Source organism: Aythya fuligula, chromosome 4 (genome assembly GCF_009819795.1).
Source record: "Aythya fuligula isolate bAytFul2 chromosome 4, bAytFul2.pri, whole genome shotgun sequence".
In the NCBI taxonomy this organism is placed as follows: domain Eukaryota; kingdom Metazoa; phylum Chordata; class Aves; order Anseriformes; family Anatidae; genus Aythya; species Aythya fuligula.
Window position 1 is genome coordinate 36,478,217 of NC_045562.1, and position 14,469 is coordinate 36,492,685.

At 48.1% G+C, this 14,469-nt stretch overlaps 1 protein-coding gene across 1 annotated transcript in view; it reads left to right on the forward strand.

Annotated features, from left to right (window-relative positions):
- RNF150 (ring finger protein 150) overlaps window positions 1-4,954 on the forward strand; it is a 121,966-nt gene extending 117,012 nt beyond the window's left edge. The window contains exon 8 of the mRNA XM_032186254.1: window positions 4,215-4,954. Coding sequence (XP_032042145.1) covers window positions 4,215-4,304 — 90 coding nt within the window. The 3' untranslated portion in view covers window positions 4,305-4,954. The remainder of the gene's footprint in view (window positions 1-4,214) is intronic.
- Window positions 4,955-14,469: the final 9,515 nt, after the last annotated feature.

Here is a 14,469-nt window from a genome sequence, read left to right on the forward strand (position 1 = left end):
AAGATGTTTCTGTCTCTCTCCTCAGGTGTTGTGTAGCTGTGAGTGCTGTTATGTGATAACAAGTGCAAGGCCAGGTTACACAGCGCTGAGGGCAGAACTTAGGAAAGCACTTAAGTAAATGTTTTAATCCGTCCTTGTTCAGAAAAGCACTTAAGGCTAATGTTGGACTTGCTCTGAAATCACGTTATTTTCAACAGGTCTTCTATAGCATATTTAAGACTGGGTCAAATGGAAATGTTTTCCTAAGGCAGGTCCTGGCTCAAATGTCCTTTGTATACATAACCTGTGAAATGCCTTGGCAATTTGAGGTGCTTCATGAATATTAAGACCCCAGAGGTATGTTTGTAACACATGCGAAAGCCTTAACTCTGCAGACCCTCATGCCCATGCAGTTTTGCCTATGTGAATCCTTCCCCTGTGATTCCTCTTAGGGTAAAACTAAATCTCCTCATCAGCAGGTTTGGGCACGATTGGTCCCTTCCTGAACGTTTTGTGATTCCTCTGTACTGCTGCCCGCCACACCAGGGCTCTGGCATTAAATAGGTGGGATTCAGATGCTGTGGGCACAGCCCTGCCTGCTCAGAACAGAGAGCAGCCTTTAGCATGCAGCCAGGAGGGGAAAAAAAAAAAAAAATGTTCAGGTGCGTAATTCTGCACACTCGTGCTGTGATGTGGATGGCTTTGCTGCAGCAGCCGCTGCCCGGACAGCACAGCTGGGATGGGGGACGCCTCCTGCATGGGGCTGGTGGCCAGAAGGAAGCACAGCTCTGAGAAATGTTCTTGTCACTAGGCTCATTGTGTGTCTCTGTAAACTCTTCCTGTTCCTGTCACCTGAGGCTCTTTTCTCTTATTTCCCGTTGGTGAGCACAGTGCGGAAAAAGCACCAGCTTGTCTTCACTCTGGCTGGGTTGCAGGAGGAAAGCTGGACAGGCAGAGCCTGAGTTCCCTTTGGTTTTCATGGGTTTCATTGAACTGCTTTCCCAAAGGCCCGTTCAATAGGTAGAAGATGTAAAAAGTTGCATGGGCAGAGTTTTGTGCTCAAAACCAACCTCATGTGTGCGTGTGGATGTGCAAGGCACCAGCTCTGCTGCTTCCCTTCCTCAGCTCACCCATTCTGCTGCAGGCACAGGTCTGGCACTTGCTGAGAGTTTGAGGTTTGTTTTTTTCCCAACTGCATCAAAGCCTCAAAAACAGGACAGGGACAATGGTAGCGTGCAGTTTGTTCTTTAAGCAGTCTATAGAATTAAGATTCTACATACACATATACAAGTACATTGATACAGCTATGGAAACTGCATTGTAGTGAAAACAGAAGCTGCTGCCATTTTTAGAGTGTTTCCATATGTGAGAGAAGCAGGCAATAAAGAAAAAGGCTTTATAGAAGTAACTTGAAAAAAAATACTGAGATCGTATACTATGAGAGGTCCCTAGGATCTCACTGCTTTAATTGTCTGGGTCAGATCCAGAGAATGCTGTTGCAAGAAAGTCCATACTTTGTCTCTTGTTGAACGCCCAGTTTGTGATACCTCCTTACTTTGTTAACAAAATGAACCCAAGCACTGGAGACAGATCTAGCTCAGAATTCAATGTTTCACAAGGAATATGCATTTTGTGATCCGAAGTCTTTGTTGTTGCACCTGTTAATCCACCCTCTTTTCCCCTTTGCTAAATAAAAAGAAACACTTGTCCAACTTGAAAGATGTTGAGCTCAGAAGATGTTTGCATACAGAAGAATTGCCATGGCAGGTATCTGCAGATCACTTAACACCTCTACGTGCTTTTAGTCATCAGTACACAGTGACAGATTTTCTGTAAAACATGTTACATTTCCCATTCTGGTTAAACCTGGAGTGCAGTCATCATATGAATTTTCCATTTTTTTGCCTTACAAACTTTTTCCTTTGAATGTATGCTGCAGCCCCTTGAGAGGATTCAGTGCTTAATGGGCAAAGATGAGGGCACGAGCCTTCATGGATAATCTCTAGGCTGCAAGCCCTTGTTCTGATGATTGGTCTGTACTGAAACAACGACACAGGTTATGTTCAGCAGCAGGAGATGCCTTTCAGCCTGGGCAGCGGGCAGCTCCCAGGTTGTGTTTGTAAGAGGCTTGTTCCTTCCTGGTCATTGTCCATAGAAAGCTGATGAGCATAGAGTGTGAAATAAGCCAGGAGTGCGAGTTTACAGTCTGTGCAAACCAAGAAAACTGATAGTCATTTATGGCCTTCTAATTCACTAGCAATAATGGAGATTTTTTTTTTTTTTAACCCATTGTTCTTGTAGAGCCCAGTTGTAGGTTGAAAGTTACTGGTCTGCTAAAGCTGTGGGCCAGGACGAGTCCAAACAGAAGCAGGAGGACTTGGTTTGTTCTTGTGATGCATCCGTTTTGCAGGACTGAAGCGGCAGAGAAAACCAGCCTGTTCCTTGCCAGCCCCAGGCACGAAGGATTGCGCTAACGTGAGCCTTGGCTGCAGGGAAGGGAAACAGTGGGATCAAACTAAGGCTGTGCAGATCCTACCCTCGCACCTCTCTGGTAACTTCACACTGACCTCATGTAGCGCCCAGCCGGAGGGAGGCAGCCGCAGTGCAGAGGATCAGCGCCTTCGGGTGCACCCCGTGCATCACCCTGGTAGCGTAGAAGGGCTCACGGATAAATGTCCTGCAGTACGGCTCAGCATGGGGGCTGAGGAAGAGGCAGGCCCTGGGCTTCAGGCAGATTCAGGGGAACCCAAACACTTCATAAGCAGGGCTGCTGCTTCACTGAGGAGCACTGAGTGCAAACAGGCTCGTTTGGTTTACAGATGCAGCGTTTGAGCATATATGGGGCAACCGGTCTGACAGATAGAAATCAATTCAGTTCAAGCAGCAGCAAACACCAACATAAGGAAATATTTTAGGGGAAAGGGAAAATGAAGGTGGAGGTGTTTTAGCAGACTTTTTGAATAGGGACAATTGATCGAAGACAAGCAGTCCTTTCCTTCAGATAAGCCCTTACCTGAACTAATTGATAGCTCCGCAGCTGGCAGAGGAGCCAGGTGGGCTTTTGACTGCGGGTGCAGCAGCTGGGGGCGCCGAGCGAGGGCCAAGGGTGCCCTCTGCTGCGCAGCTGCCACCCACCAGGCAGGAGCAGCTCCCAGCGCTTTATCTTCCCTGGCACTTCTGTTCTGTGGAGAAAAAAAAAATAAAAATTAAAATTAATAAATAAAAGCTTTCTGAGCACAAGCTGTATTTCAAAGAGAGAAACAGAGGAGATGAGAGGAATGAAAGGCGTTGTGGAGTTTGAATGGAAAGTCAACGGATGAGTTTTCCATCTGAAATTAATCTTGCCCCTCCCAACTATTTTAATTGTGAATTGGTGGAAGTTTGTTCTTTCTGGAGTGAATGCCAAAAAAAAAAAAAAAAAAAAGACAAAAAGAAGAAACAGCATTTTCCCTTTTTATTTCCTGATTTTTCAGTCCTGTTTAGTGTTAAAAATAACAAGATCAAGGCGCTTGGTTGCTCTGAATGTATACGGTTATTATAGATGTCAATATCTAAATGTTTTGTATGTACGTAATACCACCCTCACTTCTTGTTTCATGTTTAGGAACCTGAAATGACTGTACCATTTTGTAACTAGAAATGTAAAGAGGGGACAGGGGGTGGGAGGGTCTGTTATTTTTATAGCAAGATGTTTCTTGTATTTAGCGAGCATTTAAAATGGTTTTGTACTTGTCCAAATACACATTCCATCCATTTCCAGAAGAGAATTATTTTTATTTAGAGTAGTTTATAAGCAAACCAAAAAAATAATAAAATAAAATACAATGTCCCATTTGTACACAGTTCATGAACATAGCAGAAATATTGTTTTCCAGTGATGGCTCCAAAGTTTTTCCAACAATGTCTTCTCTCACACACTGCACAGCCATACCAGCAAATGCCAATATTAAAAAGGAAAAAAAAAAAAAAAAAGAACAAAATAAATGCCATATGCATCAGCATACAGCTTACCAAAATAATTTCCAGTTAGGAAACAATGTTCTGTATCAGTGAAATTCTCCCAGGCTGCTGTTGGTCCAGCTGTGGACACCAGGAGCGGCTCTGCTTCAGCCCTGTCCCTGCCCAGTGGGGCTGGCAGCCCGATGAAGCTGGGGGGATGTGGCAGGGTTGTTGCATACATGCACACATACACACGTGTGAACTCACTGGCACGCTGCATCTTCTGTTGTCTGCAGGTCCGTCAGGACCGGGGCCTGTTCTTGGCTGAAGCTCTTGCTGGTACTGCCGGCGCTTTCTGTAGCCTGACCGTGTTGTGCTGTTTGTGACGGTGGGAACTACCCTTCAGCTCCACGAATAAAATAAAGTTCCTTTCTTCAGGTTGCTACACTTTGGTGTAGGAAACACCTAGAGAAAGACCAGGGCAAAATCATACTGTAGCATTTGCATAGGCAGTTCTTTTCCTTAGCTTTTTATCCCTGCTACCTGTGAATTTGCTGCCAAAACAGAGCAGTAGCAGTTTGTGAAGCAAGCCTTTTTTTCTAGCATTACTTTCTGTACAGCATTGCACATATAGTTTAACTCTTTGCTGATACTTTGTAATGTGTACATCTTCCCTTTCAATGCACTTTATCTCTTGAAAAATGTGGGAGTCAGAGAGCTACCACCTTAAAGGGATTTGCCTGAAATCATGGGGCACACACTTTTTTTTTCATCTTGCTTTGTTATATACTGTAAATGCTAAAGAGCATGGACAGTGACTCAGCTGGGGGAAGTACCAAAATGTTAAGGCTAATATTTGAAGCGTTATTCAGTAGTACAACACGGCTATTTTTGTTATATAGAAGATTATAATGTAAATATGTGAGACTGTGTTATTATGTACTAGTAAAATATTGCAACTATCAAAGTTAAGATTGTGAATTCTGAGGAATTTTATTGCAAGTTTTTTAATAAAACGAATCTGATTACTGTGTCATACGTATTTTCTAACAGACAGTAAAGCTGGCATTTCCTGATGCGTCAAAGTCGCTGATTGTTTCTCACTGAACATGGCTGCTGCTGCCTTTGGCACCGATGCAAAGCAGAAGCTCCGGCCAGGAGGGACCCGAGCTGCAGCCTGGCCTCCAGCCACAGCTGCTGCCCTTGCTCTCCCCGTCCTTCAGCTGCTTTTGGTCAGAAAGCGGTGGCTGTGCGGGAGGTGAGCACCTCCGCATCCTGGAGGAAGAGCTGGGGTCACCCTTGGCCCTGGGCAGCATGTGCTAAAATAGCTTTAAGGTGCGACGGCTCTGCCGTGCCACAGAAAGCATTGAACCGCCCGAGCAAGGAGTTGTCCGGCTGCTCTTCCCTGTCCCACTCGTCCCCAAAGGTGCCCCTGGGCTGGGAGCGGAGGGCAATTTGAGGTATCACCAGCCCAGGATCCCGGTCTGTGCTTTTCTCCCTATGAACACGTACTTGCCGGGCGGCCACAGGAGGGAGCAGGCCCGGTTCCCTCGGCAGGCAGCAGAGCGAGTTGCTGTAGGATCTGCACACACAACGCAGCTGCTGCCAGTGCTGCAGATCGTGTGGGCACAGCGTGCTCGGGTATCGCAGCAGAAGTAAGCCAGTGAGCGGCTGCTGGGAATGGCAGCAGGGCTATAAATAACGAGGGGCGTGCGGCAATTAATTCCAGGATGCAGGCACATACTTACGGCTGGGGTGACATCACTCTTCGCCACTGCGTATGGGCTCCGTCTCTAGTCAAAGTGCAGCAATAAAGCTATGCTGCTCTGTGCTTTTTTTTTTTTTTCCTCCAAAGTCAAATTGTTCTCGCTCCTGTGATTGCAGGAGGTGACCTTCAGACCTGTCACAGCCAGTTGAGAGGACTCAGGACTCAAAAGAAATTATCCAGATTTGTACTGTGCCAGCCAACCCAGGGTCCCTCCTGTCCCATGATACCCAAAATGTGCTAGGAAAGCAAGCACGCTTTGTGCTGCACATCTGAGGGTGCCCTAAGGGGCGCTGCATTTCCTGCACCGAGTCTTGGGGATTCCCAGGAAAACAGCTCCGAGAAAGCAGCAATGCCACACGGGGTGAGCACGTCTGGGGGAGGCCCATAGGGAATAAGAGGATTTACGGTCCAAAAGAAATCAGATGGGTTGGTGCATTCATACCTACCATAGATCAGCCACAAGAAGCCAGTGCTCAGTCAGGGAGGGTGCAATTTTGCAGCACACTCGTTCCTCAGCCTCTGCGCCCCATGCAAAATGAGCAAGCCCTGGCCACAGCTGAAGCAGGGGACACATCACCACCCTCACGTGCCTGGGCCACCCTGTGCTGCAGGCCACCGCCACGCTCCTCTGGCCATGCTGCTGGATGGACATCTGCCCCTCAGCACCCTGCCTTCACAGTCCGGCCTGCCCCGACAGGTCGCAAGGAGAGGCTTGTGCAGGGAGGCCGGCAGCGGCAGCTGAAGCCCAGGCAGCTGTCCTCCTGCTCTAGCTAGGAGCATGGTAGCTCCTGGCAGAGAGACAGAGCAGACAGCTGGGAGTGGTAACGCCTCAGACGTGTTGGCCGAGCCCCAGAGCTCATCTGTCAGAGCCCGGAGCTCAGGCGAGGTTGTTCCCCTGCCCTGCTTGGGGCAGCCGTGCTGGCGCTGGCCCACAGCCCTGGCCTGCATCTGACTCTGAGCAGATGCCCATGAAGGCACAGCACCAAAGCAGTCGCCCCCTCTGAGTTGCTCCTGGCTTTCCAGATATCCTGCACGTCCCGGCTGCAGGGGCCAGGCTCGCTCGGTCATGTTTTGTGTGGACAGGACACCGGCACATCCTCGCCGCCTTTCTCCAAGCCCCGTGGGCCCCTCTGGAATTTCGTGGCGTGGCCAGAAAGAGGAAGGCTCGGCGTGCAGGCACGGCAGTGCCCAGGGCTGCAGTGTACGCAGGCTGGGGGCAAGGCCTGTGGTATTTGATGTTTCCTGCAAGCCCTCAGCTTCTGGAGGCAGAGGGGAGGCAGCGCCGTGTGGGGCTGCAGCCTTAGAGACAGAGAAGTGCTGAAAAAATTGGGCGGTAAAAGCCCCAAATACATCAGGCCTCGCTCAGCCCCGTTCTCCCTGCGAGGAGCTCCTCACACAGGCACGTCCCCGTCCCTGCGAAACAGGAGTGCTCTTCCCCAACAGGAGGCTCCCTCGCCCTGCAAATGCATCTCCCAGCCCCGCGCACCGTGTGCCGAGCCGCAGCCATCGCAGACACCTTCACCTCGGCACAACCCAGCCAAAATTCAGGCGCACGTCAGTGCCACCTTCACCCAGCATCTGCCCCATGCTCAGGCCAAGTTTCAAGCCCACGAGGTAAAACACAAGCTGTCAGCACAGCCTCAGCACGTGGAGTACTTCATTGTACCTCTGGTGTCCTGTTCTCAGTGTGGCTTGGGTCTCAGAGCCAGAAAAATACCCCAGAAAAGAATGAGAAAAATCACACGAGAATGTGTTATTTTGATGAGAGTGGTGGTTTGGGATTTTCTGTTTATTTGTGTGTAATAATCGCCCCAAAGGCATAGAGAAGGGGGATTTATTATGGAGGACAGACACTGAATTTCACAGCCTTTCAGCTAGAAAAGTGCTCTGAAACAGCTCATCAGCACTGGGAAAAAAAACTTTTCTCCTTGCCTACACTCAGTGGGGTCCTAAACAGAAGCAGCTGGCAGGGCTCCCCGATGCAGGTGCATGCGAGGCATCGTTAGCAATGGCCAGCACGGGTCAGCTGTGCTGCCGGGCTGTGCGGAGGGGGAAGGCGTCTGCAGGACCTGTGGGCTGAAGGTATAAAGCAGCCCCAGTGACACTGCAGAAGGAATTTGCTTGTTGTAGGGGCTCCTTTTGCCTCTGTTCTGGGGGAAGAAAAGGGCTGAGCGCAGCACCAGGGAGAGGTTCTCCGGGATGACAATGAAGGACTCGCTTGTGCTTTGGCTGGTAGGAAGCCATGCTTTTTTTTCTTGGTAGGTTGTCACCTGTTGGAGCAACCAGCCCAAGTTGCTCTTTGTGCACTTCTGGTGTGCTGCTACCTAGTGCCCTTGGTCTCACCTGGGCTCAGGGCATGCTACTTACTAAAACGTGACTTTTTTCCCCAAATACCTGTGGGTGGGAACTCCCTGCTGGCTGCCTTGTCCCTGGGAGCCCCTGCAGAGGAAGGGTCCTGGGGCGCAGGTGTGAGAGCCAGGACACTGCTTGTCATGGGCATAGCAGCATTATAAGGCCCTGAGGATGTCAAATCCACCTCAATTTGTGGTCCATAGAACCTCAGGCAAACATATTATTGCTGTGTGTTCACTCAAGAGAAGCTGTCACTGACTGAGAGCATCCTCAGATGAGGGGCACGTAAGCAGTAAATTGCCTGGTGTTTTGATAGCTATTGCTTGAGCTTTGCACGCCTGTTTTGTCAGGCTTCATAAGTGGTGAAGCAGCTCCATCTGACCGTGAGAGATTCTCTCTTTTGTGCTGGAGATAATTTTATGCAGCTGTGAGATCATCTCCCTGGAGAGTAGGTCTGGCCAGCAAAGGAGCAAATCCATGCTACTGCATCTCGCTCCTCATGTGTCTGAGAGGTTAAGCAGAGCAATTCAGAACTGCACTTGGCCGTCTCCAGGATGTGAAGTCTGACTTTGCACAAAAGGCACATTAAATGTAAACCGTGCGGTGTGTAAATATGATTTTTTTTCTTTCTAGAAATACAGTGTCAGCTTGCTCTTGTCAGCCCTTGATCGTAATGCCAGAAACCTTCCTAAGTACCATTATTCTTGCTGTTATTAGGTTATATTATCTTTTCTGTCCATTCTCTTCTTTGGATGGAATTAGAGATTAGTCTTTCTCTTCAGATTTTGTAAAGCTTGCTGGTAGCCAGGGACTTGAATGCTTTTCTTTTGTCTTAAAATACTTTGCAGTAAATATGGTCATTCTGGTTTCTCCTTTCTCCCTCACTTTGTTGCATCCTTTGTAAGGTTCATGGTCCTCTGCTGCCAAATAGGACATGCACAAACTGTAGTTCAGAGCTTGTATGAAGGTTGTTCAAGCTCAAACAGCATTCCTGCTTCCGTTTAACCCTTTTCAGGAAGGTGACATTGACCTTCCTTTTCTTTTTATTTTTTTAATAGAAAAAAAGCTCCCTTTGCAAGGCCAAATGTAAAAACACTTATTTTTTTTTTTTATAAAGATCTTTGGTACTGAGCTTTCTGGAGGAGGATGCAGTGCTGTGCATACTGTATGTGGCTTTGGGGGCTTATCTGATTTTTTTTTATGGAAACCAGTGGAGCTGGGAATCTGGGAATTAATGACCTGGGGCCATTTGTGTGAGCTGGGATGGGGTTGGTGAAGGAACTTTCTGCTTGTCTCCTCTGCCACAAGCCTCATTCAAACCTGTCCGACAGGGCTTGTCAGGCACTGTGTGGGCCTCCCAAAGCCTTTCCCAGTCCCTTTTAGTCTGCTGGGAGCAGCCATCTGAAAGCACTTTAGGTAGTACATCAAACCTGAGGGCAGGAGCCCTCTCTGCCTGTCCCTCTGAGGTCTCCTATCAGAGAGCTTGCAGCAGGTCACTGGCACAGGGCAGCACGGTTACTTTGGTGCATTTTGCTGTTGCTTTTGTCTCTCCTTTTAGTGTAAGCTTTCAGATGTTCTCTTTCTGGTCATAAATGAGGTTATTTTCCATAGCAATACCTTTCTCTGTTGGTTATGCTCACAACCCTATCCTGGTTTTTGTTCATCACAAAAAAAAAAAGGGAAGCAGAAGAGATGATTATGCTGTATTTGGAGCTCATATATGAATGAGCTTGAAGGGTATCAGGCATATCCTGTGCATGGGTTGTTTTTCTTGGTTTATGGCTTTCTTTGACAGGAAAGCTTTTTTTTTTTTTTTTTTTTTTTTTTTTTGCTGTGGCAAGTCTGCAATCTCTTTTCAGTTCATGTCTACAGAAGTTCAGACCTGGTAGCCACCTGTCTCCTGCACTAATGGGTGTCACCCAGCTCCATTTATCATCTGCTTGTGTGCTTGCTCAGAGTACTGGAAACCAAGGTTACTGGGCAATGTGATGGCAGGGGAAGTTTGTTCTGTACAATAAGCATAATACAACAGGCATGCTGGCAATGAATATTAGGGAAGGTGATCACTGTACTTTCAGGGCTGTGCCTCCTGTGGCCTGTTTTTAGGAGCCCCTGGTGCTGGAAATAGCACCAGGATTCACATTAGCTAGTGTGAAGTCTTGTGTCTGCAGTGCTCTGGGCACCTCTTGTCAGAACTCAGAAAACCCGAAGCTTTCTGTGAAAAGCACCCTGAGAGCTGCAAGCTTTGTAGGCCACAAAGCACTTCCCCCACCCTACCACTGCCATTAAGGGTGGATATGAAAACTTGTTGTATGGTTTGTAGAGGAAGCTTGTACAGGAGATGCGTAAAATCCTGTTGTAGAAAGCAATCATGTAGTTATTCACTCCTGTCTGAAATGAGGGCATGAAAGAGATGAAACCTAAGAGCAATGAAAGGCAATACTATAATGCAGTGCCCTATCGATCTGTGGATTTCACTGCTGCTTAGGATGACTGGCCCACAAATAACATTGTAGCTTTACTAATTAGAACTTAAATCTTCATAAGACGAAACCAAACCAAAACACAAGCTCCTTACACTTAAGTCTTTCTACTGCTTGTTTCTTGGCTGGTGGGGTCCTGAAGAAATGCTTGCTGTGATTCATGCACTTTGCTGTGGTGCCCAGTTACATGCGTTATGAATGTTTTATGTCTCACTCTGATGTAAATCGATGTAGTACGACTGACTTCAGAGGTGGGCTGCCTCTGCTGCGGGCTCAGCCAGCTCCCACCCATGTTCTCAGACTCATGTTTGGGGCAGGAGCACTGGCAGGGATCTTGTTCAGGCAGTAAGATTAAAAGACATCTAAGAAACAAGGTAATAAATGGAGGAAAATGGCTTCTAGGGAGGATAAACCAGATGGGAATCTGAGCAATAGGGGAGTTGGCCCTGAAGCCTCAACTCCCATAAAATGTCAGGGCAGGCTGGAAGGGCTCTGGCAGGGCAGCAAGAGGGATGGGGTTTTTAGCAGCCCTCCTCCTGTTGGTGCCTCCACTCCTAGCAGGCAGGTTGGCTGTGAGGGCTTAGAGCTGCCTCTGCTTGGTGCAGGTGTCACCAATTTGCAGGCAGTCAGGGCAGCTGGTGGCACCATGGCACTAAGTAAATGACTAATTTTGATTATTATCTGCTACAGAGCTGTAGTTAAAAGCATTTTTCTTAATTTCAAACCCCAGTTAATACATTGATGTGTAATACCCAGCCCAGCAAAACCCAGATGAGAGATTAGCAGGCCGAGCAAGAATGAGAGTTGGGGAATGAGAGATGGGAAGGTGACAGACACATGCTTGGGGCATTTGTGCCAAGCAATGGGTGACTGCTCAGATGACTTCTTCCCAGTACAAAGCCAGAGTTTCCATTGCACTTCAGACCAAATGTACTTCTCCTATCTGCTATCAGAAAGGGAAATAACTAAAAATAAAACCCAGGAACTTCAGGAGGCAGGGACTGGATTCTTGGGAAGTTTTTAACTACTTTCAGCTCATTAAAGTTGATTGATGGAGGCTCAGGTACTGATCATTTTTTTCTGGAGAGGAAACCCCATGCAAAGGAACTGCTTCTACTCCAGCTGTGTGCTGCTCCAACAGGCAGGTCCTGGAGAGTGCACAGTGATGTAAACCTGCACAAAACCTATCTGCTAAGGGCATCCCAATCAGCCCTTTCTGAAGTGATGCATACCAAAGCTGTGCATGAGAACAAGCCAGTTCACAAGACAGCCTTCTCCAGCACCTGCTTTCCCTCTCCCCACACCCAATAGCTCCTCTATTCTTGGACCCTGCTGAACAAAGTGTGGGGGGCTTCTCGCCATGGCAGCAGCTCTCAGGGAGGCCAGGTGAGGAATGAGATGAGACAAGCAGTGGACTCCCCTACATACAGGATGCAGGGGATTCAATTACCCATAGGACTGGGTGAAAATTCAACATTTTCTTTTCTGGGTTTTCAGTCACTTCTGGAAACAGCATTCACAAGGCTCCATTTTGCTTCTACCAGGTCACTGATGCATTATGAAAACATTTCTGTTACAGCCACATAGAAAGGTTTCCCTTCCAGTTGCTAGTACCCCACTACCTTGCCGTAACGCCTTGCTTTCCGTGTTTACTTTTCCCCAAGAAAGCCCTGAAGGTGTGTGAACAAAGCCTTTGCCCTCTTTGACTTCCTTTCCCTTCTTGCATGATGCTTCGGTGCAGCTCTGAGAGGCAGTGGTATCAGCCTACAGGGATCCTGCAGGCTCGGTAGCACAGCGTCTGAGTCATGCTCTAAAAATAGCCAGAAAAATGTCAGCCTCGCCAAAGTCATCGGCTGATTAACAGTGGAGATGCGTGATCCCAGCTACCTCCAGACAGATTCCTGATATTAACTAGATATCTGAGCAGTTCTAATTATAAATATATAGGTAGGTGCTTTATGTTCAAAGTACTATAAATGAAGGAGGTAATGCAGAAATAGATTTTCCCAACCTAGCAAAGCAGCCGTACTTAGTGCTGTCGTGCTGCTTTTTGGTGAATCCGGGGTGCTTTCAGTGTATGAGCACGGGAAACTGCTGTGTTTCTTGGGTGAGCTTTCCAATTTTGCAGGGGCACAGAGGTAAACTGACTTGCATTATTGCACACTGTGTTGAGGTGGTGGCTGCAGACCTCCTGACTTGGTCCATCCATCACCGGGGTTTCTCCAGCAGCATGTGCAAGGAAGGCTGTCACTGTGTCCCCAGGACACAACTGAAGCAAACAGTTTCTGGCTGCTTAGTCTGAAGTGATCGTTTCCAAACTGGTTGGTACTGTGCTGTCCAAGGGTACGCCTGCACGACATGTGGTGCAGCCAGGAAGGTATGAGTGACAGGGTGGTCGGGTGGAAAAGGGCTAGAGGGGCTGGCTGGCTGGAAGTGTGGCACGTCGTTCCCAGCAAGCCCATCAGCAGTGCTGTGCCCAAGCTAGTTATCCTGGGAGCAAATACTGCCCATAGCAGTGGAAGTATGAACGGGCACGCTCTGCCCCTGAATGGGGGCCTTAAATCAACCCATCAAGGAAATGGGCTTTGCAGATTATTTTTAGGCAGTATGTTAAGTTACATGAAAGACGTCTACCTTGGGTGAATAGCTAAACGAAATAGCCATTAATGGCAGGAAGGAAAAACAAAAAGCTTTTAACCTGCTATTTCCATGGAGCTTTTCTTCAGAGGAGGAGAGAGATGCAACTCCCCACCAGACTTTCATGCCTGATGCAGCACAGCAGGATGCTCTCTGCAGATGCACACTGCAAATAGCTTTTCAACCTCATACATTATCACCTTTCCCTTGCACATCACAGGTCTGGCAGGCCAATGAGCTTGAAACCATGGAGAAGAAACCATGCTGGGTGACCCCCCTCTGAGGCCCTGGTGCCAAGCAGTTGCTGGCGGGAAGAGCTGCTGATACCCCAGCATCAATCCCAGCACTTGTTCTTTAGGGATGGACCTGCAGTGTTGCCTGAGCCAGTGGTTGGGAGGGCTGGGTTGTACCCATAAAGGTACAGGGTCAGGCTTGCTACCTGCTGGTGCTGCAGAGGTGTCCTGGCAAGGCCAGAGCAATGGGGCTACCAACCCTTACACAAGTGCCACTGTCCCTCAGGAGCTTCATGTTGCCCTGAGCTCACTGCCTTGCTCTTCTGACTTATGGGCGCTGGCTCACGGAGGAGCTACCTGCTTCTTGGTGTTGGCTTTTGAAGACCCATGGGTGGACCAGCACAGCCTCCAAGGCTGATGCTCAGTGCATTCACCACGTGAGGCAATGGGGATGAGAGACTTGCACTCCTGGGCCTCTCCATTCCAAGCTGATCATTTCCATTTCTTGTAGAGGAAGCCTGACTCTTGTCCAAAAGTACCTACCTCTCCTGGCAAACCATGAAAAATTTTCTGTGTCCCAGCAGGGCTCAGTGGAGCCCATTCTGAGGCTTTACGTCTGTACCCATCACTTGCAGTACTGTTTTAGAGCTCTCTGCAGCAACCCCGATTTTTTGAGTTCCTATCCAGGCCTGGGGTGATGAGAGGTGGAAGGGCCAGAGAGCAGCTATGTGCTACACAGAAGAGATGGGTGGGGGGAGAGGGGACTGCTTGATGCCCTCTGAAATCTAGATGCTGCTGGAGCAAGGCGAGGCTGGGGATCTGGATCTAGCAGTACAAGAAAGCCTGTGGAAGTGACCTGGCTGGTATCTGAGCTAGTGTAATTATTAGGAAGAGGTTTAAATGCTCAAAGTGATTAAATGTTTAAATCTTCTATTGTTACTGCTTACCAGTGAAGTGCATAGTATGAAAAAGAAAATATTTCTGCCAAGGGACTTGTAAATAAGTATTCTTCTGTGACCTCTGAGCTTTAGTAGATGCACTTTTATAAGCTGAATAAATGCAAATTAGCAATAATATT